General features: G+C 38.5%; 1 protein-coding gene across 1 annotated transcript in view; it reads right to left on the reverse strand.

Annotated features, from left to right (window-relative positions):
• LOC136875492 (sorting nexin-14) overlaps positions 1–27,499 on the reverse strand; it is a 137,196-nt gene that overhangs the window by 70,979 nt on the left and 38,718 nt on the right. Inside the window, exons 9-11 of the mRNA XM_067149037.2 lie at positions 24,650–24,774; positions 17,741–17,799; positions 4,534–4,678 (exon numbers count right to left, since the gene is read on the reverse strand). Coding sequence (XP_067005138.2) covers positions 4,534–4,678; positions 17,741–17,799; positions 24,650–24,774 — 329 coding nt within the window. The remainder of the gene's footprint in view (positions 1–4,533; positions 4,679–17,740; positions 17,800–24,649; positions 24,775–27,499) is intronic.

Here is a 27,499-nt window from a genome sequence, read left to right on the forward strand (position 1 = left end):
ACAATCAAATCTATGTCATATATTTCTTTCTCATCTGGTGAGTCCAAGGGTTTAGCCTTTGTTTCTGGTTGACTGAATTCTAATCTTTCTTCAGGTTCTTCACTGTTCAGTAGTTTTTCAAAATAACATGCCAAAATTTCAAAACTGTCCTTGTTGTTTAGTCTAATTTTTCCATTTTCATCTTTAAAAGTGAGACTGAGTGGTTGATACTTTCTTGTTTCCTCCTTGAATGTTTTGTAAAAAATTTCTAGTATTATGTTTAGTGAAATCTTCTTCAATTTACATGAGCTGACTTCTTTCATATTTTCTCTTCACATTTCTTATAATTTTAGAAGTTTGTTTCTGAACTGTCTTGAAAGTCTGAAAATTCCCATCAGTTTTACAGGAGTGCCACCTTCTCCAGGCTGTCATTCTCTCATGTATGGCCTCTTCATATTCTTCATTCCACCATCTATGCTTCTGTTCCTGTGCAACTTCAATTATTTTTGTTCTCAGATCCTCCCAATTCTTCGCACGGTCCTTTTCTAACTTCTCTTTGAATTTTCGGTTTACATCCAAGTTGTTTTTTAACATTTCAACATCAAATTTAGTTCTGTTTGTTCTCTTCATTTATCTATTTTGAGGGATGAATCTCATTTTTAAGTTCATGAGGTAATGATCACTCTCAATGTTGGCTCCTTTTTTTTTTTTTAACCTTGACATTTGGAATTCCCCAAGGTGTGGGTTTTGAGACTACCAGGTTTTTTGTTTACTACTCAGCTTTTTAAAGTAGGTAGACATCAGTTTGAGATTAAAAGCCTTGCATAGCTCTACAAGCCGTATTCCATTTCTATTTGTTCTTTTGTACACTGAAATCTTAAAGTAACACTTTGACATGATCTGCACGAATTTTGTGGATTTTGTTTTCCAAGAGTTCCCAGTACTCTTCCACTTTGTCAGGATTTTTCCTGTTATCATCATTTATTGGAGCATGAGCATTAATTACTGTCTAATTTTTATTTGCACATCTTATGGTCAAGAGAGACAGTCTTGCAGAGGGTGAACAGAAGTTTTAGACTGATTCCACTAGGCTCTAGTGTACTATGAAAGCAGTTCCTAGGTGGGGGACGTTCTTCATTATTCTCTTCCCCGGTTTTCCTTTGTATATTCTGTGCTTTTCTGGGTCCAACATATTACTGTCTGTATATCTGGTTTCCTGAAGAGCAAGTATTAAGATCTTCTGGTCGTCTAGAATTTTGATTAGTTCTTTAGTTTTCCAACTTTCAGAAGTGTATTAATATTTAGCGTACTATACCAAAGAAGTATTTTCGTTTTGGTTTCAGTTCGCTGTTAGTTGATGCGTCACCAGTAGAAGGCTCCGACTCCCTTTTGCATGCTGTTCTGGGCTCTCCAGAACCCTTACGCCCACAGTGCTCTCCCTAGGACCTTTCTAATGTGTGCACTACCAAGCCGTTATCACTGACTCCCCGGCCATCAAAACCTAGATATCTGCTAGTTACATAATATTTCAAGTTGTTTTACGTCGCACCGACACAGATAAGTCTTATGGCGACAATGGGATAGGAACGTGCTAGGATTAATATTTAGAAATTTCATGATCCATATTGAAGTAGGATTACAATAATTGAAATTAAGAGGGTTCCTCCTATTCAATACAAAGATATTTATTTGCGTGAAGCCATATGTAACGTGCTAGGAGTGGAAGAAATCATCCGTGGCCATAATTGAGGTACAGCCCCAGCATTTACCTGGTGTGGAAATGGGAGACCACAGAAACCATCTTCAGTGCTGCCGACAGTGGGGTTCGAACCCACTATTTCCTATATGCAAGCTCACAGCTGCGCGCTCCTAACACGTTCGCTTTACATAATATTAATACTTATTTCAGTCATTGAAAACCTATAACTTTTTTCCAGTCAGTGACCATGTCAGAGATGGAATAAATGAAGCCCCATCTTGCAGCGAGGATAGGAAATATGCCGGCTGCCGAAGCCTGTCGCACTCCTCTGGGTATGGGGCAATGATTAATGACTGACAGATGAAATGATAGTGGAGAGTGTTCCTGGAATGAAAGATGACAGGGAAAACCGGAGTACCCGGAGAAAAACCTGTCCCGCCTCCACTTTTTCCAGCACAAATCTCACATGGAGTGACAGGGATTAGAACCACAGGACCCAGAGGTGAGAGGCCGGCGCGCTGCTGCCTGAGCTACGCAGGCTACACATACTGTATTTCGATCATCATATATTCCAAATTAACATGTAAATCCTGTAAAACTGTTCATTTAAATGAACAATCTTCATTATTGTCAGCATAATTACGTGAGTTACATCGGAGTTCAGCTTATCACGTAGTGTTGTGCGGGAGCGGTGTCTGGATTAGCGTGGAATCGCATGCGAGCACTCATTTCCGCGGGACGTAACAAACCCGTCTGGCTCTCCACAGCAACCGAGTGATTATGAACGAGCAGTAGAACACTGGAAGTTCAAACTACTTTGTTACATCTTCTTCATGATAACACTGAAATAGTTAATTTTTGCAGTTAATGTTTACCTGTCTAATATTAATGGCCTGAGGAGAATAAGTTGAAATTTTATCATATTAATTTTTACGTAGTATTCCCTGCCCGGCTACTCATTCCTGCCAACCAGCTAACAAAAATTTCTGGGGAGAACACTGCGCCCAGTTGCATGGCATACTGCCTTGGTGGATTGACGTTTCAGATTACCACCTGGAGTAGTTACTCCGTAAGTTTGCATCATGCATAGGTTACTTGACTTACTTGGGGAACGGTTTGTTCACCGTTCCAAGATTAAAACTACGGTTGTGAGCCACTGGAGTTTATTTCTCAGCCGCACCTCACATGGTGTACAGACGTTGACCACAACACAGCTCGTTGCGAGAACAGACGTATGAATTTAAGTTTTAAAGGCAGTTCTTCCAGCTCCTTTGCTGTTGGGATTTGTTGTCCTCCTTTGCCATTGAAGCTGCTGACTCCTTCATTTGATGGATTTTAGTGACATTTCCTTCACTAAGGGTCATCACTCTCCTAAGGGAGCTCATCCGCCTGAAGCCATTGGCTCCCTAAGGGTGTCAGGTTATTTTCCGCTGCCCAATAATCAACGCTGAGTTGCTGGCAGTATGGTCTACTCCATTACCATAGCCAGACTGAATTCATGTTATTATTGATCAATATTCTCATGATTTTTGTATATGTTTTGCCGTCTTCTCTGAGTATAAAATATAAACCATTTAGGAACTTGAGGACTTACCCCTAGTAACCTCTAGGGTTCCACAGAACACACTTTGAGAAACATTCCTCTAGAGTGCTCAGACAGAAAACCAAGGGATCTAGCATGTAAGATGTATCGTCGCCATAAGACATATCTGTGTCGGTGCGACGTAAAGCAAAATAGCAAAAAGCATGTAAGATTATATTTCTTCCATTAGCAGCAGATATTTCTTCCATTAGAAATATTGCATAAAACTTCTCGTTTTGTTTCGTATTACATCGCACCAACACAGGCAGGTATTATGGCGACGATGATAGTACAGACTTAGGTCTGTGAAGGAAGTGACCGTGGCCTTACTTAAGGCACAGCCCCAGCATTTGCCCAGTGCGAAAATGGGAAACCACAGTGGACCATCTTCTGGTCAGCTACCATCTCCCAAATGTAACCTCTACATAAAACTGAGTACTCTCCTGCTGTAACTGTTCTGTAATTGCTAGCAGTTTAACGTCACACCAACTCAGGTAGGATGGTATGTGAAAGAGCTAAGAAACGGAATGAACAGGCCATGGACATAGTGTAGATACATCCCCTGATATGAAAATGGGAAACCAAAGAGAATTATCTTCAGGCTGCTGATGGTAGGGTTGAAAAACCACCATTTTCCAAATGCAAGTTTAGAGCTATGCTAACCGTACTATGCAGCAGCTATAACTGTCTGACTCCTAATCTAGAAGCATACATTAATCAACTGATCCAACCTGTGCTTCTCCTCCTTATATTAAAGAAATATAGTTCTGAAATCAAAACTAGCATGTGTCATTTAAGTTTATTATAAAATGGAATGACTGGAATCATCAATTCACTGATACTAACTTAATACTGTATATTATGATCTATTTCAATGAAGAAAGAGTTACAATTGACATGCAATACATTGCAGTGTTGGGTAATGCCATGTCATCAGCAAAAAGAACAAGCTCACAAGGAATAAATTTTCACAAATGGTGTTCTTTATGCAGAGTACAACTGCCATTGAGTTAAGGTGTTTCCACAGCTTTTACTTTATTTTTTATAAATAGAATGAGTGGGACAATATAATTATCAATTGCAGTACTGACATAGAGTACATACTTACATTGTTTCAGTTTAACATGATAGAAATAACTTTCAGCATGTAATCTGAAATAACACTGACTCAGTTTACACATGCAATGTGAGATCACTCTGAAGTAAAAGCAAATGGACCTATAAGTTAATCCTGAATATAAGAAAATCTAAAGAAAAAAAAAAAAATACATACAAATTCTGTTTCTCCCAAAACAAGCGCAGAGTCATTATCAAAAGTGTGACCCTCAACAGGTTGTGCTCGAAGAACACCTTTGATTTTATGAAGTCTATTGCTTATTCTGGCCACTGCACCACCATCAGACCACTTCTTGCTTGCCCTTCAACAGAGAAAGATTACTGTTCATATATTTTCCAATGGATGAGTAAACAGTTCATTTTTCACAGTATCTGATTAACATCGAGAATGGCAAGTTACACTATGAATCAAGAGAAGTATTTGAATAGCATTATTTAAACTTTCTATATTCAGGTTTATCCTATCAGGAAGTTGACTCTATACACATAATATACCATTCCTTATCAGTTAAAATTTACATTGGGCGACTGACTCCTTTTATTTATATTTTCCTTTGACTTGTGCCACATGGGCCTAACAAGAAGATCTATCGAAGATATAAGTTGAACATTGGACTTAAAGGGCTTCAGTTAGGTAAGGTACATAACTATCCTATTGAGTAATGGAAGATCAAACAAGTGCAAATCAGACCATATACGGAAAGAGAGGGACATCAAAAGGACTACATCTATATATATAAAATAAGAGTTTTGTCTGTACATTGCTCAGAATTTGAAAAGAATGGTATTTCTGTACCGATCATGTCCACAGTAATAAGAAAATGCAGTTTTTACTTTTCCATAATTTCTATCTGTCTGTCTGTATGTATGTACACGCATCACGAGAAAACGGCTGAAGAGAATTTAATAAAAATCGGTATGTAGAGTCCGGGGGTGAGCCTCTACAATCTAGGCTATAAATTATTTTATTCACGCTGAGTGAAATGGTAGTTTAGGGGAAAGCCTAAAATTCAATTCTCAAATATTTATATTATTAGTGGTCATATCGATAAATACTACATAACTAAAGTTATATAGAATTCATTTTCTGATCATTTACGTCTTATGCATCTTTACCGTACTGGCTATGATAACACAGATATTCATGAATTTGGATTTTTGTTGCTAAGTCCATATCAACGCCGAACCCCGACAAAATGGGTAAACAGAATTTAATGAAAATCGGTATATAGAGTCGGGGAATAAGAAACTACAGTTTAAGCTATAAACAATGTTATTCACCCTGGGTGAAATGGTAGTTTAGGGGAAGGCACCTAAAATTTAATTTTTAAATACCTATGTTCTTGGTCCTATGGAAAAGTATTACATAACAAAAGTTATAGAGAATATAATTTCCGATCCTTTGTGTTTGATTCAGTTTTACCGTACCGACTATGATAAGAGTGGTATTTCAGAACCGGAAGACAATTAATAATGTGAAGGCCTACAATATCGAAAGCGTGTAACATAGATCAACAATAACATTACACTGACCGTTGTTTGTTGTAATGTTCTTTGTCTCTTATGCTGACATTCAACTCCGATAGATGGGATTACTGCTGCGTACGGAGTATAACAGCCTAACTGAATATTGGCGGGAAATAGCTGAGGAGTTAGATAACTTTCTTCTTTAGCATGCCAATCCTCTGGTTCATACATTTTCTGATACTGCTGGTACGTAATGCACTGGTTCATCATAGTATGTCAGCTATTCGATACCTACTCTGACGCGCTGTTTTGAATGAGCAGTGTGCGCACTTAAGTCAGAGGCTCAGTTAGTAGTAGTAGGAGTAGTAGTATGAACTGGTCTGGAATTACAATTTAGCCCTATTCCAAATTATAGTACCACAATTCACTAAATAACTCAAAATTCAACTCTAAAAAGAGCCGTTTCTTAGGAAAAGCTTCTTCTTCTTCACTTTCATTAAATCTACATTAATTTTATTCCAAATTACCAGCGAAGTTGTGGTTTCTTCTCTGGCTTGGAGGAAAAATTGCCTCCACGTCAGACAGTTCTTTCCCCCGCCAGTGTAGTGAATTGAGATCTTCCGACTCATCGGGTACTCCCAGGAAACAGATAAGTAAACGGCATAGATTTTGCCCTGGGACTATCTACTATTTGAAACCCCCCTCCCCCCCGCCGAAAAAAGGACGAAGATTGTTCACAGATCACGGATGTCTGCGTATTGGTCATTCCAGCTCTGTAGCTTTGGACTGTTAATTCGGCAGCATAGTACTCTTTGTTAAAAGTGAGAAAATGTGTGGTTTTTCATTTGATCGAGTATTTCATATGAAGGCATTGCTTTTAATCGCGCCATTCCTACTGACGTCATTGTAATGACCCATGTTCATTTCAGTTGGGAAAACCACTAAGAGAGTCTTTCTGAGAATCTATAAAGGCAGGCAGAGAGTGAGTGTCTGCCATTATAATGAAAACTCCCCAACCTGATTGTGACTGATGGTAGGCAAGCTGGCCTACCATTACAATGAAAATTCCCTAACCCAGTCTTCATATGAGAAAAGACGTTGGTGACTTGCCCGTCGTGCTTCTAGGGCAACTTTAAGAGCTATGCAACTTAATACAATCTTGCTCACAACGCGTACACTACCTAACCTAGAATTCTGTATAAAATTTAGAATTCCGTAGCGAAGCATGGGTACATATAAAGACAGATCAGTGTGGGAAGAGGGAGAAATAGAAAGAAAACACAAAAGGATAAGAACAATTTTCACATCTTCATATACTGCCGTTATCAAATTTGCAGGCTCTTCCCTTATCAAGCCGAGTTCTTCTATATCCATTTCTTCTCAGCCCCCAACGAGCTTGTTTCTGTTTCCCAGCTTCATTAGGAGTGTGGGTGTCAGCACTCACTGAGGGGTACTGTGCTCCTTTTGCTGGTCCCATCTTTCTATATTTGGTCTGATTTGCACTTGTTTGTTCCTTTCCATTGCTCATATTGGCCAGATCAGTTCCTTTTGGTTTGCCCTGTGTTCCTTGTCTTTTGCCACCTGCACTCAACTTTATCTTGTTTTTCTCTCTTCCCTTTTCCTGTGTTTGTCCAGCTTTCTTCTTATCCTACACTTCCCACATCAAGACTGAAGATTTGTCAAAATGGGCTCCATGAGTGTTGAAGCTTGCCTTGCCCTTGTGATGAAGCTGGGAAGCAGGAACAAGCTTGTTGGAGGCTGAGAAGAACTGGGATTGATGAGAAGATAGTCAAATCTATTTGAAGACATCAGTGTATGAACATGTTATTGTCCTAGTACTTTTGTGTTTTCTTCCTATTTCTCCCTCTTCCCATACTGACCTGTCATTGCATTTATCCTATCATGGGTTCCTTTTGATGTTGCTATCTATCTTTACAGAGTGCTTCAAAACAACACCAACAACGCTTAATATCAAAGTTTATAATTTTCATGTTCTGTACTGATAACAATATAATTACATTGAAGATGTTAATTGATGTTAAATTAGATCTCAGCTGATTAACATCAATCTATTCTATCTTAATTTTTCACCAATTGCTTTTAATTTTATACAAGTGTTCAACAAAATATTATAGATCTTCAAGGCAGTTATTTATTTATTTATCATATGATGAATATATGTACATATATATAGTTTAAGCTTGGACAATGACAAAGAAGGATGAGAGTCGAATACAGGCAGCCGAAATGAAATTCTTGAGGAGTATGATACAGAAGAGTAGAAGAGACAAAATAAGGAATGAGAAAATCCGGGAAGAAATTGGAGTGGAAAAAATGAATGATAGAATAGAGAAGAGCCGACTAAGATGGTTTGGGCACATAAAGCGAATGAGCGATGAAAGAATGCCAAAACGATTGAGATGGAAGGATACCATCCAACGCAGCATTATAGAAAGAAACCTGGAATGGGGCACAGTGTTGGAGGAGGAGTGGTGGAAAGACCGAAGAAAGTGGAGAGGAACCATATTTACCCCTACCCGGCTACAGCTGGATAAAGGGAAATGATGATGATGATGATGATGATGATGATGATGATATATAGTTTCAGGATGAATGTGCGTAGTCACAAGTCCGTACAATACTACAACTCTAGGTCTAGTATTTTGACCCAATCAACTGCTACATCCGATGTGTGGCGAATGTCCATTAGCTTTCCTTTGAGAGCTTGAATTGGGCAGTCAGCAACAATGTGCTGGATTGATTGAGAAGGGGCACCACGATCACAATCTGCAAAGCTAGTCCAACCCCATTTGCACAATAGATAACCACATCTGCCTTGTCCAGTGCTTATCTGACTGATTTATATTTATTGAAGTATACCAACAGATCATAAGAATTTTCATGTGTTTTGATACATTATCAAGACAGTGACTTATTTTAGTGTATAGGCCCTACTGCATATTAGATCAGAAGTATTTTCAAATATTATGCTATCTATTTTTGGTATATGTATCTGATTAGTTTTTTAAGTATTTTAAGACCTTATGGCTGATGATGGCCTAATATCAATAGGCCACTACTACAGTAGTAAATAAATTTAAGTACTTTTTTAATAGTGTAATGATTAGGTGGATTACCTCATTTATCTCCAATAATGCTTAGCAGGTTATAAGGGACAGCAAACTGATCACATCTAAAGAGGGATCCCATAACTGGAAATGTATGGCTATTGGCTTTACGTCGCACCGACACAGTAGGTCTTATGGCGACGATGGGACAGGAAAGAGCTAGGGGTGGGAAGGGAAGCGGCCGTGGCCTTAATTAAGGTTCAGTCCCAGCATTTGCCTGGTGTGAAAATGGAAACCACGGAAAACCATCTCCAGGGCTGCCAACAGTGGGGTTCGAGCCCACTATCTCCCGAATACCGGATACTGGCCACACTTAAGCGACTGCAGCTATCGAGCTCGGTGGAAATGTATGGTTGGAAGCTGCAAGGTGTTAAAAATTTGACAACATTCTGGATACGGTGATGGGCATGCATTCCATATTTTGTTAAGAAACCTCCACCAGCCCAACAATAGTATCACATCATGTATTAAATGACAAAAGGGGTTGGAATAGTCAATATTGGTACAGATATTGGTGCTCATAGTCAAAGATGTCTGGTGGTGTGCTCATTATTTCGATTCCTGTGTGGATTCATGTGATATGATCCTCCTTTGATGAAATGGGAGTCCAGTATTCCATACCATTGATAATATCAAATACATTAGAGTACACTTTCCGCTTTAACCTTGTGAAAATGGGAGAAAATTCACAAGTGACATTCATAGTGGCTGAACCTTGTAATTTGCCACCAAATTCAAGTATCAGTACAAGTCTATATACACATATGGATAAATAAATTACGTCTAGAGGGGAAGTGTTATTAAGATACTCACTTCAGAGTCACTGAAGCAATTCTGGGTACATGAAAGAACATCATTTAGCAGGATATAATTCAAAGTTTGAAATTCAACATATTCAAGATATGAAATGCACTACTGTGATCTTTCATTCATGCATGACTTTTATTGGTTTAGCATTCCTGCCTAAACATTTACGGTTACATTTTTATTTTTTTTCTCATTTACAAAACATTGCACCACCACATTAAGATACTTACAATAAACAGATTGGCACATTCCTTGCACAATTCACTGGGCTGACATTTTAAGCTGAGCGGCCCCGTGGTGTAGGGGTAGCGTGCCTGCCTCTCGCCTGGAGGCCCCGGGTTCAATTCCTGGCCAGGTCAGGGATTTTTCTCTCCACCTGAGGGCTGGTTCGAGGTCCACTCAGCCTATGTGATTAGAATTGAGGAGCTATCTGACGGTGAGATGGTGGCCCCGGTCTCGAAAGCCCAGAATGACGGCCGAGAGGATGCATCGTGCTGACCACATGAGCCCTCGCAATCTGCAGGCCTTCGGGCTGAACAGCGGTCACTGGGCAGGCCAAAGCCCTTTCAAGGGCGTTATGTGCCATGGGGTTTGGTTTGGTTTAATCTTCCTTTTAACTTGAAGCCTGCTAATTGAACGAATATCTATAAGCAATACTTACTGTTGCATTAGGGTAAAGAAAATTGGCATCATCAGATGGTTTAACAAAATATGTAGATTTCTTCTTAAGTCATCCATATTTGACAATGCATTGCTGCATTCCAAATGTAATATAGAAAACCAGCCAGCCACACACACATGCAATTTCATTAACTGAACTGTACAGAATTTCTTCTTATAGTAAGTGGGAGTAGATACTGGGAGATTGAATATTTCTAAATTAGATTTCATTAGCAGCAATGTTCTGGCACCCAATGAACAATTAGTCTCCTCATCTGTTACTGCTAACTTTCGCACATTGATTGACTGAGCGAGTGGCTATGTGGATTGGGCCACGTAGCATCCATCTTGCATTAGGAATATAGTGGGTTCAAACCCTACTGTTGGCAGTCCTGAAGATAGTTTTCTGTGGTTTCCCATTTTCACACCAGGCAAATCATCATCATCATCATCGGTTTGTCCTTCCAGCGAGCCGGGTAGGGTGTTTGAAAACGAGCGTCTTCCAAAGTTGCCTATTCAAAAAGATTTTGTTGTCCATGACAGATTCCCAATTCCATCCTCTTCTCTCCACGTCTTCCCTCAGTTGATCCATCCATCATCTTCTTGGTCTTCCAGCTGGTCTTCTACCTGTTATTCTCTTTTCCAAATAAGCACATGGTGACCGTGTGCTATTCATTCGTTTAACATGCCCAAACTATTTAAGTCTAGATGACCTAAGTCTTTCCTCCTTCGATTCATTTAGACCTAGGTTAGATTGGATCTCATCATTTTTCACGTGATCAAGTCGTGTGTTTTGGAGGGCAGTTCTAAGAAATTTCACAGGCTTGAACCCTACTACAATCGTTTGATGTTAGTGTGCAGGTTTCCAGAGAATATGTAAGGATGGGAATGAAATATGACTTGTACAGGGTCATTTTTGTTCTTTGTGGGAACTTCTCATCCCATAGTAGGTATCTAACAATACTGTAAAAATTAGAGCCTTTAGTTACTACCAGGCAAATGCTGTATCTTAATTAAGACCACAGTCACTTCCTTTCCTATCCCATCGGCGTCATTATATAAATAACTTAAAAAAAAAAAAAAAAGTATTGACTCTGGTTGGTATTTCCTCACCCTGTCTTTTTCTCTTGCAAGGACTACCTATTTTGAAAGGGGTGGTAACATTCAATGTTTTAATATTTGGAAGATTCTGAATTGGTACATATCCTGGCTTTAATCTGAGGGGAGAAAATAAAAGAGAATAAAGCATGAAAATGTTGTCAATAGTCCTGTCTTGAGGAATATTTATGTAAAATCTGAGCAAGAATTTAATATATTCTTAGCTGTACGGTTGGGAATTTCTTAAGTTGCTAACTTGGAAGTGATCTGAATAGATCTTTACAATTCTTAAATAAGTGTTAATATCTCTTCTTTCTTGCATACCTTATCCAAGTCACTTTTATGACATTTTAAAACCCACTGATCATACTGTTTAACTGTTATACTACAAAATAAAATAAGTATGTTATATTTTAAGCGAGTTAAAATATGAGTCATGTAACTCAGAAGTTTTCAAAGTACTATAAAAATGTCTTTGCCAGTGGAAATTTAATTATATATGTAACCACAATCTCTACTTAGAAATTCTTGTCACAAAGGAAATGAAAGACCACAATTATTTCTGCACTACATAATTTTTGCAGCCCAACACAGCATATATCTTTCCCCTCATGCTTGAGAGGAGATATAAATGAATCACACTCATAACTAGTTACTGATTTTAACATACAGTACTCTCTTATGACATTGTAAGTTTCTCCTGGTCCTACTGCTAGACAGTGCTCACATCGCAGCCCCTCCACGTCTCACAGACTGTCCTGCATTATCTCTACTGTAGTTGATAGTACCCCAAACAAAAACAGCTTTGACCATGTGCGTCAATCTCTCCACCACCAATCATCTTGTAATCAACTTATAGGTCGACATTTAGAACATCTTATGTAATTAAATACACAATGTGATACTCTTGTTAGGTTCATGGAAGTTTCTTCAGAAATGGAATGCACGCCCATAATCATATCCAAAGTGGTGTCAAATTTTGATGTTCCACAACATCTAAACTATCATTCCTGGACATCAGGCCCTCCTGAAATATGACATGTTTGCCATCCCACACAATATACTAACTATTGTCAGTATTGTTTCAAATCAACCTGTATATGGTTTAAGTATTGTTCTGAAATGAACTACATAAAAGCAGATACTTTAAACTGTAAATTGCAAAAAACAAACAAGAAAGACAATAAATGGACACCAAATGAAGCTGTTGCTTGATGCCAATAATGTCAACATAATACATTACATTCAAGATGAATGACTCTTAGATCTAACCATGAACAAACCCAAAAGAATAAGATAAAATAGGAAAAACTTCAGCAAAGATATGTTGCAGTGGAATTTTTCAATAACATACGCATGCCTCTAAACTTTAACCAGTAAACTCAAACTCTGAGAAGGAGATGTATTCCAAAGCAATGATATTATTCTTTCCACTAAACTCTATGTTAAATGGATAACACCATGAGTCTCATTCAATAACAAACCCAGTATTCCCTCAATTATTCAAATCCCAATTAAGACATTGCAACAAAATCTGAACAGATCTCACCTCATTTAGCAAGGAATGTGACATCACCCTAACATGCTGGAAGTGGCCATCCTTTGTGTCCAGAAAGGACTGAACCCAGCAGGCCACATTCCGGAAAGTTCTTGCTACTATTTACGCCTTCACTGCCTGAACTTCTTTGATAATGTTTGCTCAAGGCACCTATGGATCGTGAGTTTTTTTAGTAGACTCTCCCTTTCGCGATCATCAAAAAGGACTGAATTTTGGCTATGCTGGCATGTAAAGTATGGAATGTCACTCCATCCTACTGGAAATACCCAACGGAGAGTTCCTCATCGTCCATCTGATTCACAAACACGCTAAATATTTAAAGAATGTAGGTTTTTGAGGCTCATTATCATTTATTAAATAAATATTACTATTTCTGGATTAAAGCCACTTATATATTAGCAAGACTTAAAAAAAAAAAAAAAAAAAAAAAACTGATATATTAGCCAAGTTTCATTGCTCACGATTTGCTCAACAGACTTCCACATTCCTTGAAGCATTTCTATGCTTTCTGTCAGCAGCAGTCCTTCATATGCTTTGGTTCTATACGCTGATGACCAGGTACTAGCACAGAGAATGACTTACAACTCTCCATAAATCACCTCTGTAGAATAGCCACTGAATATGACATGGAGATATTTACAGGAAAAAGAAAAATATATATATGTTTTCAAGGGTAAAGAACCAATTCCAAGTAAGATCTGTCTCAACAACAAACTGGTAGAAAGAGTTAACATCTTCAATTACCTCGGCTACTCCTTGTCATTCAACAGTGATGTAGATATTTCTAATAAGATAGTGTTCAATAAGGCCATGTGGTTAGGGGCACGCAGCTGTGAACTTGCATCCGGGAGATAGTTGGTTCGAACCCCACTGTTGTCAACTCTGAAGATGGTTTTCCGTGGTTTCCCATTTTCATACCTGGCAAATGCTGTGGCTGTACCTTAGTTAAGGCCACGGCCGCTTCCTTCCCACTCCTAGCCCTTTCTTATCCCACTGTCGCCATAACACTTATCTGGGACGGTGCAACATAAAGCAAATTAAATTTTTAAAATTCACAAATCCATAGATACAGTGAACTCCATAATGAAGCCATCCCTAGTACAGAGAGACACAAAACTTCAAGTCTACAAATCACTAGCTAGATCAATTCTCACATATGGAAGCGAAGCATGGACAACAAGGAGACAAAATGAAACCAGGATCACAGCTGCCGAGATGAAATTTATGAGGCACACAGCAGAATATACATGATGGAATCATAAAAGGAACAAAGATGAAAGAACTAAAATTAGAAACTGCATTAAATTAAATAGGAACCTACAGGAAAAACTGGCGAGACCACATCAACAGAATGCCTAGAGAACGAGTTCCAAAACAAATAGCACGATACCAACCTAGGGGCATACGATCTATTGGATGTCCAGCTAAAAGATGGATTAAGGACGTAACAGGCCACTTGACCTAAAACTTGATTCGCAGATGATGATGATGATGATGATTATTCAACTGATGTGATGTTTGCACTGAAGAAAATGAGGCAAAATATGCACCGTAAGGATATTTCACACCAAACACACTCGCCCAAATACAGGAATTTTGAGAATGAATCCCAAATGGTGAAACCACACCTCATTCGAAAACCAAGTGTGGCCCAGAAAGATCAGTTTTCCTGAAGAAGTGCCTGAAACCATTGAAAATAAGCCACTCTTTTTACTAGGTTGGCTCTTTTTTTGTTTGTTTACAAGTTGCTTTACATTGCACTGACACAGATAGGTCTTACAGCGATGATGGCAGAGGAAAGGGCTAGAAATGGGAAGGAAGCGGCCATGCTTTAATTAAGGTACAGCCCCAGCATTTACCTGGTGTGAAAATGGGAAACAATAGAAAACCATTTTCAGAGCTCCTGATAATGGGGTTCAAACCCACTGTCTCCTGAATGAAAGTTCAAAGCAGTGTGCCAATAACTGCATGGCCAACTCTTTTCCACTTTTCCACACTGGTTTTTATTCCATAATTTTCAATAATATCGCTCTATATTGCAGCAATAAACACTCGTACCTAGGGCAGTATTCCGATTCATTATCCAACTTTCCTGTGTGAACTCACATGCACATTGCACTGCACTAACACTTAAAAACAACCACGAACTGTATGGTATTGTGTAAGCATCACAGCCAAGTGACAGAGAGAACAACTTCGAGACAAGCTGGCAACAATCAAGCTGGCTAGCAACTTCTTTGTGTCACAACAATTAGGCACAAGAAATTATTTTTGTTAAAATTAGGAACCAGATACATTTCTCTCTCAGTGAATGTTTCTTGTTCAAATTTCATTGCAGTATCTCTACTGGTGTTGGAATTATTGAGGAAATGCTGGGTTTGATAGCGAGTGGGACCCTCTGTATTCCAAGAGTTGAATCCTTAAACCTTTGCCTGTTTATATTCTTCACTATGAAGCGAGGAAAAACACAATTTTTTGAGAGAAATGCTGTAACGGCAGAGGAAAGATGACTTTGTTTTTAATTTTACTTTTTATGTACTGCTGGATTCTGGTTATTTAAAGTGCAAACTACAAGATGAAGGAGTGATGAAAGTGTTGATTTTCCCCTCTTTTAACAGTTTGAATACATCTGTGCAGAAAGGGAGAAGGCGAAAGGTAGAGATGGGTAAGTTTAAAGGTGTATACATTTTTGCTTTTAACTGTAAACCCACTGAATAAACAAAATTATAATGAAAAATACATTCAAACCCTAGGACTAGACCAGAATTCCAAGGACTTGGAGTCAATCAATCACTACTGATCTGCATTTAGGGCAGTCTCCCATGTAGCAGATTCCCTACCCTTTTCTTAAATGCTCCCATGTGGCAGATTCCCTAGCCTTTTCTTAAACGATTGCAAATAAATTGGAAATTTATTGAACATCTCCCTTGGTAAGTTATTCCAATCCTTAACTCCCCTTCCTATAAACAAATATTTGCCCCAATTTGTCCTTTTAAATTGCAACTTTATCTTCATATTATGATCTTTCCTACTTTTAAAGACACCACTCAAACTTATTTGTCTACTAATGGCATTCCATGCCATCTCTCCACTGACAGCTCAGAATATACCACTTAATACCAATATACTGTAGTTAGTCCATTATAGGAGCTACCTCATTCCTGGTTGCCAGCGTTTCTCCCTAGTCTGCTAAGTTGGGCTCATCAGTGCATGCATCTTGTTAGGTATCCTATTTACCAACTGAATGGGTTAGCTGGAAAATTTATAATGTCCAATAACGGACCAACTATATTGGTATTATAAATTTACTCATTCAGAACAAATAATTCAGGTTCCCTATGGGAATCAACATCTTTAACATACCACTTAGTCGAGCAGCTCATCTACTTTCTCCCAAGTCTTCCCAGCCAAACTTTGCAACATTTTTGTAACAATACTCTTTTGTCGGAAATCACCCAGAAAAAATTGAGCTGCTTTTCTTTGGAGTTTTTCCAGTTCTTAAATCAAGTAATCCTGGTGAGGGTCCCATACACTGGAACCATACTCTCAATGGGGCTTTTCCCGAGCCATATATGCCCTCTCCGTTACATCCTTACTACAATTCCTAAATACTCTCATAACCATGTGCAAAGATCTGTAGGTACCCTTTATTTACAATCCTACTTATGTGTGACGTATTATGACGTATTATGTAATATGTAGGCATTTTCCTAAAACTGGATACAAAAATACCCAGAGAAAATAATTAGGACACCTACTGTTAGTATAGTACACGAATTTGATTGTGTTATTTATTAATTTCTTTATCAGGGGAGAGAGAGAAAATATCAATATACTTAAAACACAAACTCTAGGAAAGTAGCATATATATCTAAGGGCTTGATATAAAATATCTTAAATTATCGCAGTAATTTATCAAAATGTGTGAGGAAATACTCAGGGAAAAATTATGCTCAGTATTCCTATCAGCACAAGAAGTTGACTTTAGATTTCCAGGTGGTGTTGCTCCCCAGTACTTTTGTGTAATGTAAGTTATGATGGTGATATAATAATCATAATATTTTTCTTCAAACATTTTGTAAAATACAATCCTGAAAATGATTTACTGTAATTTGTATGTGAAATTTATGAAATGATCCATGATGAAAGAAATTCTAATTTACTACATTCACTGCATTACAGGCAAAGGTATTTATGTGAATAATACCCGCATATTTTTTAAAAAAATTTGAGGCATGAAATTGGGGTGCGGGTTTTATTTGCGTCAATGTTCGCAATTTTTTTTCAAAATCAGCCTTCCTAAAGTTAGGGTGCGGGGATTATTTGCGTAAATACGGTAAGTCAATCAGTCTCCCTAAAAACCATTCAAATGAAACAAACAAATATTCTCAAAACAAAATCTGTTTTAGAAAACTATACTAAAAAAAAACCTTTTCATTTTACCTTATTTTAGCTGGAGATCCTTGCGGCAAAGGAGAACTACAAAATCACGCAAATTAGTTCTTTCACATAGTTTGAAACATTAAATGATATTAATTCACCCAATCCAAAGGAAAATACAAGGAAGAAAGAAGTAATTAACTATACTGAGAGAAGAGAGAAAGTTTAAGACATGTATGTACTGTTAAGAGTATAGTTAAACTCACCTAGATCCACTCTTATTGTACCCACTAGGCAACCGTTGTCCACAGAGTAATGTATAATACTGAAAAAGAGAGAATTCTTGAAAATGAACAGAAGTCAAAATACAAAAGCAAAATTCTTTTGGCAGAGCACAAAGTCCTGGATGTTTTGGAATGCAAATACAGGATTAGTACCCCATAACACAAATACTATTTAAGAATGTATCTTATGAAGTATGGTAATCTAAATCATAACATTCAATGTATGCAGCCATTCACTTTTTCCCATTACTTACAAAAGATTATGCATACTAAATAAATATGATGGTATGAAAAAAGTGAAGAAGAGTGATTAATCTTGACAGAAATTCAACAGAGATATCCGCAAAGTAGAATAACATGTACGAAAGAAAAAAATATATGATCATCACTCAGGTTTGTATGTTAAGGAAAAGTCATATTTCTTTCCTGAACCGACCGACCGACGCTGACCTGGTGTGTGCAGGTCGCTGCTTCATTTCTCTCGCCATGTGGCGTGCCTCTGCCACAAGAACTGCCGAAGTGCCTGGGAAGACATTTTTCGCCGTGTTCGTGTTGGCTTGTGAGGCCGGCTTGGTCTCGTTAATCAGCTGAGACATTGCTTGTAAAACTTACTTGTCTACATCCCGGGATATTTTGACAAGAATCTTCGTCACCTTGTACAGCAAGATATGTGTCTTATTATTAATTGTAAGGCAAGATTTTTATTATATTATTAGCCTATGAGCAAGTGAATGGACTATACTGCAAGAATATTTTATTGGTGAAAATTTATTGGTCACCCTGGTTGGTGCTTAAGGGGGGGGAGGTCTGAGCCATGTATTTGATTTCCCCTCCCCTTATACTATTTACTATGTCTATTTTAATGGTTTTCAACTTACTTTATGCACTACTGTGTTATTTCGCCCCTTTGAGTTGTGCCCTTGGGCAAATTATAATAAAGTATTCCTAAATTATGGTCCCAGGGTAAAGGAGCTTTTTCCGCCCTGGGAGCGGCCTGCCCTGCACTTGTCTCCCTTTGCTTCCCTCCCTTGCCCCTGCGGATGCGCCGTGCTCTTTATACGCAGCCTGTGTGTGTTGCTTTGCGTCACGTGGTCTTGAGTCATAGCTACTCTTGGCGAGGCCGTGCGGGCTCGCTGGGAGTAGGCATTCTTGTTCTTGCCTTGCTCTCTCTCACTTGAGCACTTCAACGACCCGTCTTTGAACCCAGGACTGCTAGAGGTATGGGAGGTAAGCATCTAGACTTGCTTAAACTTACGGATGATGGGAGGACATTCCTTCGATTGTAAGCCACTGGATGGACGCTGAATGTTGTTTTAAGGCATTATAAATGCCGAGTTGCTTGCTGTTTACTGCAGCTCACTGCAGCTTAAGAGAAGTTATTGGGAGTTTGTGCCCTTGGCAATTATATATATATGTTGAATGATGTATTCAACTTCCCTAAGAGTCTTACGCGCTTAGAAGCGTCTTTTACTGAAAGTATACGGTACCATGGTATGTTATGTTAGGGGAATTTGCGCTCCTCCTTGAGTCACTTGAAGTGGCGTATTATTAATAAGATTTATCTAGAATTATCCATTACATTGTAGTCCTCTGGTGTTAAACTGTGAACAGGGCTGGTCCCCTGTGAATTAGTATAGTGCACGTGTCAACGAAACCTTCGTGATGTTGGTATTTATGTATTTAAATCTTTCTTACTCTTTTCGGTGTTTATCTATTTTAATAATAATAATAATGTTATTTGCTTTACGTCCCACTAACTACTTTTTATGGTCTTCGGAGACGCCGAGGTGCCGGAATTTAGTCCTGCAGGAGTTCTTTTACGTGCCAGTAAATCTACCGACATGGGGCTGTCGTATTTGAGCACCTTCAAATACCACCGGACTGTAGTGATGGGACATTCGATTCATTTTACTGAATCAATTCATTTGATTCCGTTCACGTTACTGAATCGATACAGTGATCCGATTCACGGCTCATTGGTCACCGCTCCTACTGCATCTGTGTAGTATGTGCTAGTAAGACAGCAGCAACAGCATTCAGTGCTCGCAGCTGCCATCTAGTCTTCATACTATGAACTCTTTTCTTAGAAAAAATGCTAGTTACTCTAATACATCGAAGGTTTTCGGCGACGCAGGGTGGGAAAGGTTAGGAAGGTAGCAGCCATGGCCTGAATTAAGGTACAGTCCCAGCATTTCCTGGTGTGAAAATGGGGAAACTACGAAAAAACCATCTTAACGGCTGCCGACGGTGGGATTCGAACCCACCATCCCCCAAATGCAAGCGCATAGCCACGCGATATTAACCGCACAACAACTCGCTGAGTCTTTTCTTAAAAAGTATTTTTCTATCAGCTAAGGATTTTTTAAAATCGTCATATTTTGTATAGGCTACCCGAGATGTACAGTAGCGCGCTGGTTTTCTGATTCAACATACTGTTATTGCGTCTGTCCACATATGATTGAAGTCTTGTGCAACGATGTGACATATGAACTGAGAGAATACTGAGCCGTTCTTCCCAATATAAAACAGGTACTTTTGAGTGGTCATGACTCATGAGCATGACTCATAGTCATAGGGCAGGCTAGAGTCGAGTTTAAATGTCAAATGTCAACTAAGTTATAATACTAAGATTCATTAAACTAATAAATAGTATAACCTAATAGCCTACCTACTTACTAGCTACTTCAGAATTATGTTGTGACTACCGTTTTAACGCTGCAAATAAATCCATCTATTATTTAAACCTCCCTGTAAGAAGAGGACAGTGAATGCAAATGGGTATTATTTTCAAATGAGCTGAGCTCGAGAGTCCATTATAGCATACGATTCTTTCAGTCTAGCATGGCTCACTGTATGTCTCGCTGCAGCGGAAGCTCGGCTCTCCGCGTGTCCAGTGAGCCGATAAGGAGCCGTGTGTATCATGTGTCTCACTGAGCCGCGCTCGTTCACGATTCTTTCGATGTGCCATGATTCACTGTATGCCTCGCTGCAGCGGAAGCTCGGCTCTCCGCGTGTCCAGTGAGCCCATAAGGAGCCGTGTGTATCATGTGTCTTACTGAACCACGCTCGTTCACAATTCTTTCGATGTGCCATGATACACTGTCTCGCCGCAGCGGAAGCTCGGCTCCCCGTCAACGTCCAGTGAGTGCGCCACTCAGCACTGTCCGCTGGGAGTAAGCTGAATCGTGTGCCGCGAGCTCTCTGTTCCTGTGAATCGATTCACTCGGACACTTGAATGAATCGATACACTGTTTCGAATCATGCATTCAGTAGCCAACACTACCGGACTGAGCCAGGATCGAACCTGCCAAGTTGGGGTTAGAAGGCCAGCGCCTTAACCGTCTGAGCCACTCAGCCCGGCGTTTATCTATTTTGTTCAATAAACTTTGTTAAGCTGATTTCCTATGGGCATCAGTGTTCTTGCCCTCTGGATAGTTCCTATCCCCGCAAAGTCCAGATCCTATGGAGGCCGCACCTTCTGATGGTTTGCCAGTGATAATTTACGGTACAATGTGTATGCATGAAAGTGCTACATACTTGAGTCAGAAGCAATACAAATGTTAACATTACATAATTGTGTAATTATTATTATTAATTAAAAAAGAAAGATTTTAATAATATCCAAATGATTCATTCATGAAACACACAATCCTAAATCTTTAGGGTATGACTGGGAATATGATCAAAATCAAAATGTTCTCCCTTTCCTTAACCAGGATATTTCATCATCATCAACATCATCTATGGATCCATCCAGCAGGCCAGGTAGGATTTGTGTGAATGACATGACTCCATCTGTTTCTGTCTTAATAAATTTCTTCTCTCATTACATCTCCCAGTGCATCAGTTTTTTTTTTTTTTTTTGCTTTATTTTCTTTTTTTGCTATGCCTTCTTTGATATGATCCAACCACCTCTTTTTGGGATGTGCAACTGTTTTTTTAATTTCAAATACCATTCTCTCTAAGTACTGCCCTGCTAATCTGGGCCCAGTGCTGCGAGGCCAAGTTCTGTCTGTCACAAGCCAGGACAAAAGGGTGAGTGATAGTGGAGTAACACCTCTCTAGGAAACCTTGGTTCAGCTGGTCCGGCTGGTAACAACTTGTGAAGGCCCATTGCTAGGGTTTCAGCAAAGACTTACTGTCAGTTCTGGTAGACAAGGAAACTTTTGGTACAGCACAGTTGGCAGATACAGAAACCTGTCTCTTCTGGAGAAAAAATATAAAGAAGGAAACCATTGCTTTCTGGTGAAGAGGAATCTTCAAAGGCTAAAGGAGTAAACTCCAAAAGAAAATCCTCCCTCGTGTTAGACCTATCGAGTCCACAGAGAAGTAATTTTTCGTTGCTTTTGAAGTACAAATGAGCGAGCCTTGGACTGAATTTTTTAAAAATAAATTGGTTACAATTAGTTACATATTCATGTACGTTATTTGCTTATTTTAATACGGTAAATTAGTGCTGGCCTTATTAATATTTTGCAACTACTTGATAGTGTTGGAGGTGAGATTGAGGTGATATTAGGCTTTCCAGGGTAAGAATGCAGAGAGCAACACTGCATGATATGTTCATTGGTGTGCTCTTTCATGCCACAATTACATGTTGCTGAGTTTATCCAACTCCACTTCTGGTGGAAATAATTGCAGCAGCTGTGCTCATTTCTGAGGCTACTGAGGAACACCACAGCTTTCTTGAGAGGTCAAATACAGTCAGCTTCTTTATGAGATCTTTCATCCTCCAAGCATTAGTCAAAGTCAAAGCAATCTCTGGTGAATATACTTGTGGTGATGCATGCTGGTCCTCTACATTTTAAGTCATCAGACGTTCTGGAGTGGCAATGAGTGTAATGCCTAGATCTTCCTTGTTCCTCCCAAAGTGCTTGCTTCCTCCTTAGATGCAGAGGTGGAATGTGGCTGAGCATGGGAAACTTCATGTCAGAGACACAACACACTGTTTCATTTAGCTTTCATTATATTCACACTGAATAGCAGGCGATCATCATGAGATAACCACTGACAAAGTTATTTGCATCTGGGTAGTAATACAGAGTGGTACACGAGCAGCCAACACATTTATATTTAAAATTACAAAGCTAATTAGAATATATATTAATGAAATTTAACACACAGGTAACATCCTCTTTGGAAATAAATTTCACTTTAACATAGGCCTATGTTCAATATGGCTTCCATTACAACAGACCACCTCTTCATGACGAGTGTGCACATTTGTGATGAATTTGCAGAATAAGTCTTTAGTAATTCCACTGCATATTTTAACAATCCATGCATACATTTCAATTACATTAATGGGTCATACAGGAAAGACTTTCTCTGTTAAGAAACCCTACATAAAGAAGTACCGAGTGAGTTGGCTGTGCAGTATGGGTAATCTAACTGTGGGTTTGTATTTGGAGAAGGCGGGTTCGAACTCTGTTATCGGCAGCCCTGAAGATGGTTTCCCATTTTTATACCAGGCCCTTAATTAAGGCCATGGTCATGTCTTTTCCAGTTCTAGCACTATCTGAGTTTGTGCAAAAAAAGGACAAAAATAAATTACACTGACTTAAATTTGAACTGATCCTGAAACACAGCTTGAAATTTCCTTTGCGTCACTGTAACACACTGTCTTGACGTAAAGCAATACAGTTTTAGTGCACTGTTAAACACAAAGAGGAGATTGTAATCTGCCAAGGTTAAAAAGCAACTGAAACAACAATGACCACTCCATATTTTTCCAGCAGTCATGCCGTGAACGAAAGATGAATGGCATTCAACCCATGATTAAAAGTTATTAGCTTTATAAATGTGACAGCTGTGTGCACAGAATGCAGGGGAAAGCGAATCTGTGGAGGAGATACTAGAACATGAAGAAAATAGTAATGATTGAAGTACAGTAAGTTTTTCTGTACCTACTTGTATCTAAATAAAATGCAATTTATCTGAAGGGTATGTACTGTTTCTTTGTAATTACAGTACTGACAACCTAATGTCTGTGTTGAATAAATTCTGTAAAACAAATTTTCTTCAGATAAGGAAGATCAGATTTCCTTCCTGGCGTCACATGCTAATCCTCATTAAGTCATTGGGATTTGAACCCAGGACACTCAGGTTGGGTTCTGAGTGGTTAAACCACTAAGTGAGCATGATCCCCAGGTAGAAAATGTGCATGATAATGTTATACTGAACCTTAGATGATTGACTGTTGAATATTGTTTCAATGGACAATACAAAGGAATCACCAAATCCACACCCATATACTGGCTATCTGACCTAAATAACATTCTGCCCTTAAGCCTGCATTGCTAACAAGCTTTACTTCAGGAATACAGGAAGGTAAGCAACAATTCTGTCCTTCCTATCCACTGTGATGTTTGTGATGCAAGGGGGACAAGATGACTAAAATCTCGAAGATGCCTCAGCACAACAGCCCAACAATTAAAAAGGAAAATTTCCACATTATATCAAAATGCAAAGAACAGTGGAAAAAGCAGACAACCCCTGCACTATGTGGGTTCCTGGAAATATGATAGAAACCTTCTGGTTTTGGACTTGTAAGAAGAAGCTGGTCAGCATTAAACACTATTAGAACCAAGCACAGGACAGGTACAGTTCTAATATTTAAATGGGGCAAGATACCATCTCTAGTCTGTGACTGTGGAGCGTCTTGGCAACTATCTTACATTCAGTCATAGAATGCCCTCAACAATCTTGCCAAGGAGGTATTGAAGATTTCTTGAAGGTCACCCTAGCATTGTAAATTTAATGCAAACTAACTAACTTCAGATAGAAGCTGAATAACAATTGTGTTTTATAGAGCCATTCATCATTTGCACACATTATGAATACTCAAATAGTAACACAAAACAACGTATGACAATTCAAATTATAACTCACATCATCACTCTGATGAAATAATGGTCCTAATGAGTTTTCGAGCTGGCTATAGGCGAACTCATAAGCTTGAAACAATGGTGGTGTGGTGCGTAATTTAACAATGTTCTCGGCTGGTTCCATTAAAACTGAAAAATAGGTATAAAATTGCTGACATATTTAAACATACATAGACATGAGAAATATTAGTAATGACCCCAACAATATGTATGTGTGTTGTGGCAAAAACATCTCTGGCTCTCACACCGTTTTGAAATATGGAAGCCAATAATATATCGTCTTCCTTATGATGAGCGTTACAAAAAAATAGAATAACCCTTTTATGTTCAAAACAAAATTCATTCACAGGGTAACCAGAAAGCATGTTCCATAAACAATTTTCCATATAAACAATTTAATAATTATGGCACCTATGTCTCTGGACAAGTTCTGACAGAACATATTAGTCTAAATCTAAAATAACACCCTCTGCAAATACTTTGTTACCGAGTTGAGTCTTCAAATGAGTTTACATGAGGGACTTAATTCTTAATCAAACTCCACCTGCAGTAGCTGCTAGGTGAAATGATTAGCTGCTGCCAACAGTCTTAACTCCAGGTAAAGGAGACTTGGCATTATGCAGGCAGCCTGCTTTAATACTTTAGGAAGGTGGGTAGAATCATGGACAAAGGGATTACAGGAGAGAGGGCAAGAGACATACAAAGGTGGTTAAACACAAGGAACACAAGACAAAGAAGGAAATGTGTTCCAAATGTCAATGTAAGGAATGGAAAGGAACAAACAAGTGACAAATTAAGTTATGTATGGAAAGACAGGAACATGGCAAGGACAACATCAGAGAAAAATGTCAAAAAAGTTAGGGGAAAATGCTCTTTTTTCTTTTAATCAAATCCTGTCTTCATCTGTTTTTCTGGCTTCACAAGTGGGGAAAATCTGAAGACCCATTCTGCAACTGTGATAATATGCCCCAGACCATCCAGCACATTGTTATGGACTGCCCAAAAAGAAGATTCAATGGATCTGTTCAAGAATTACATAGTGCCTCTACAGAAGCAGTGGGCTGGAAAGTCTGGACATTAAGTTTTGAATGCTGACTTGTAAATTACATACTTATTTATATGTATTTATAATGTATCCTTGTTTTGCCATACGAAATAATAATAATAATAATAATAATAATAATAATAATAATAATAATAATAATAATAATAATAATAATAATAATAATTGTTTTTTTTCTTATCCTACTCTTCCAGCAGCAAGATTGAAGATCTTTCAAGATGATTCCTCAATGATTGTTGATGCCTGCCTTACAGATGAAGCTAAGAAGCAGAAATGAGCTCATTGGGGGCTGAGAGGAGATGGATGTAGAACTGGAAGTGATGAGGAAAACACCAATCTATTTGAAGATGGCAGAGTATGACGATTTGGAGATTGTTGTTGTCATTTTGGTTTTCACGTTTATTCTTGTCACCTATTTCTGTTGCTCCCTCTTCCCACATTGATCTTTTATTGAGTCTCATCATTACAGTAAAATTATCTGGAGCAGTTTCCAACCACAGGCTGGGTCTGCTTGGAAAATAAGCCTCTCCATCGTTTTCTGTCCATCACTTCTCTTCTGTCATTGTCACTACTATTTATCATAAAATATGCTATGAAGAGAGAGAGTGTGTGTGGATAAAACACAACAAAGTGTATGTACAAATGAACATTCAACAGCCTTCAAAGCAGGAAATATCCAGATCCTCCTCTTACCTTGATGCTCTTTTTTACACCTTTCAGCCATCTGTTCCTCGGTCTTCCTCTAGGTCTCCTTCCCTCCAACTCCATTTCTAACATCTTTCTTGGTATCCTCTCTTCTCTCATTCTGTTAACATGTCCATACCACTGCAGCCTTGATTTTTCCATCTTTTCCTCAACAAAATTTTGTTAAAAATTTGGCTGGACATGAGTTAATCATCCCATTTACAGCTCAGACTTAAAGCCAAGAGATTTTTCATTCAATCATCTGAAAAGGAGATTTTTTTTTTTTTTTTTGTGCTAAATGTTTCTAAAATATGACAGCTCCAAAGATACTAAGAACAAGTCGTCTCCATCATGAATTCAACAGTCCTCAAAGCTTCTTCTGCTTCCTTTCCCAAATCTATGAGGTCGCAGTTGTGAACAGTGTCACACATATGTGGATTTGGCCCTGTTTTACGGCAGAATACCCTTTCTGACGCCAGCCCTATGTGGAGGGATGTAATCACTATTGCGTGTTTCTGTGGTAGTTGGTAGAGTGGTATGTTGTCTGAATATGAAGAAGAGAGTGTTGGGACAAACACAAACACCCAGTCCCCGAGCCAGAAGAATTAATCACATACAATTAAAATCCCTGACCCGGCCAGGAATCAAACCCATAACCCTCCAAAGTGAAGGCTGCAACGCTGACCATTCAGCCAAGGAGTCGGACAATTCAAACAGAAGTGCAATCCCTGTTAAAATTTCTATGTAAAATCACGTTAAAAATTCATGTGTAATTGTAATTTTTTATCTGTTTATGGGATAATTTGATTTCAGTAATACAGTAAATTTTCCAAGAATCCAATGTCAATAAAACTTAGAAAATTCATAATTCCAATGCAGTTAAATACATGTTGCTGTAATCACCTTGCATGTTGTAATGGCATATCCTGATTTTCAGAGCATGTTTGTAACCTCACTACCGTTGTTTTTGTCACATCCAACATTTAAAAAATCAATACTGCATTTTTTATTAGCCAACTGGAATTTACTTTCTGGATATACTTTGTATTTTGGGTAATGCAAATTACCATAGTCTGACACGAATTATATAAGTCATAATAAAATTCC

Source organism: Anabrus simplex, chromosome 6 (assembly GCF_040414725.1).
Source record: "Anabrus simplex isolate iqAnaSimp1 chromosome 6, ASM4041472v1, whole genome shotgun sequence".
Taxonomy (NCBI): domain Eukaryota; kingdom Metazoa; phylum Arthropoda; class Insecta; order Orthoptera; family Tettigoniidae; genus Anabrus; species Anabrus simplex.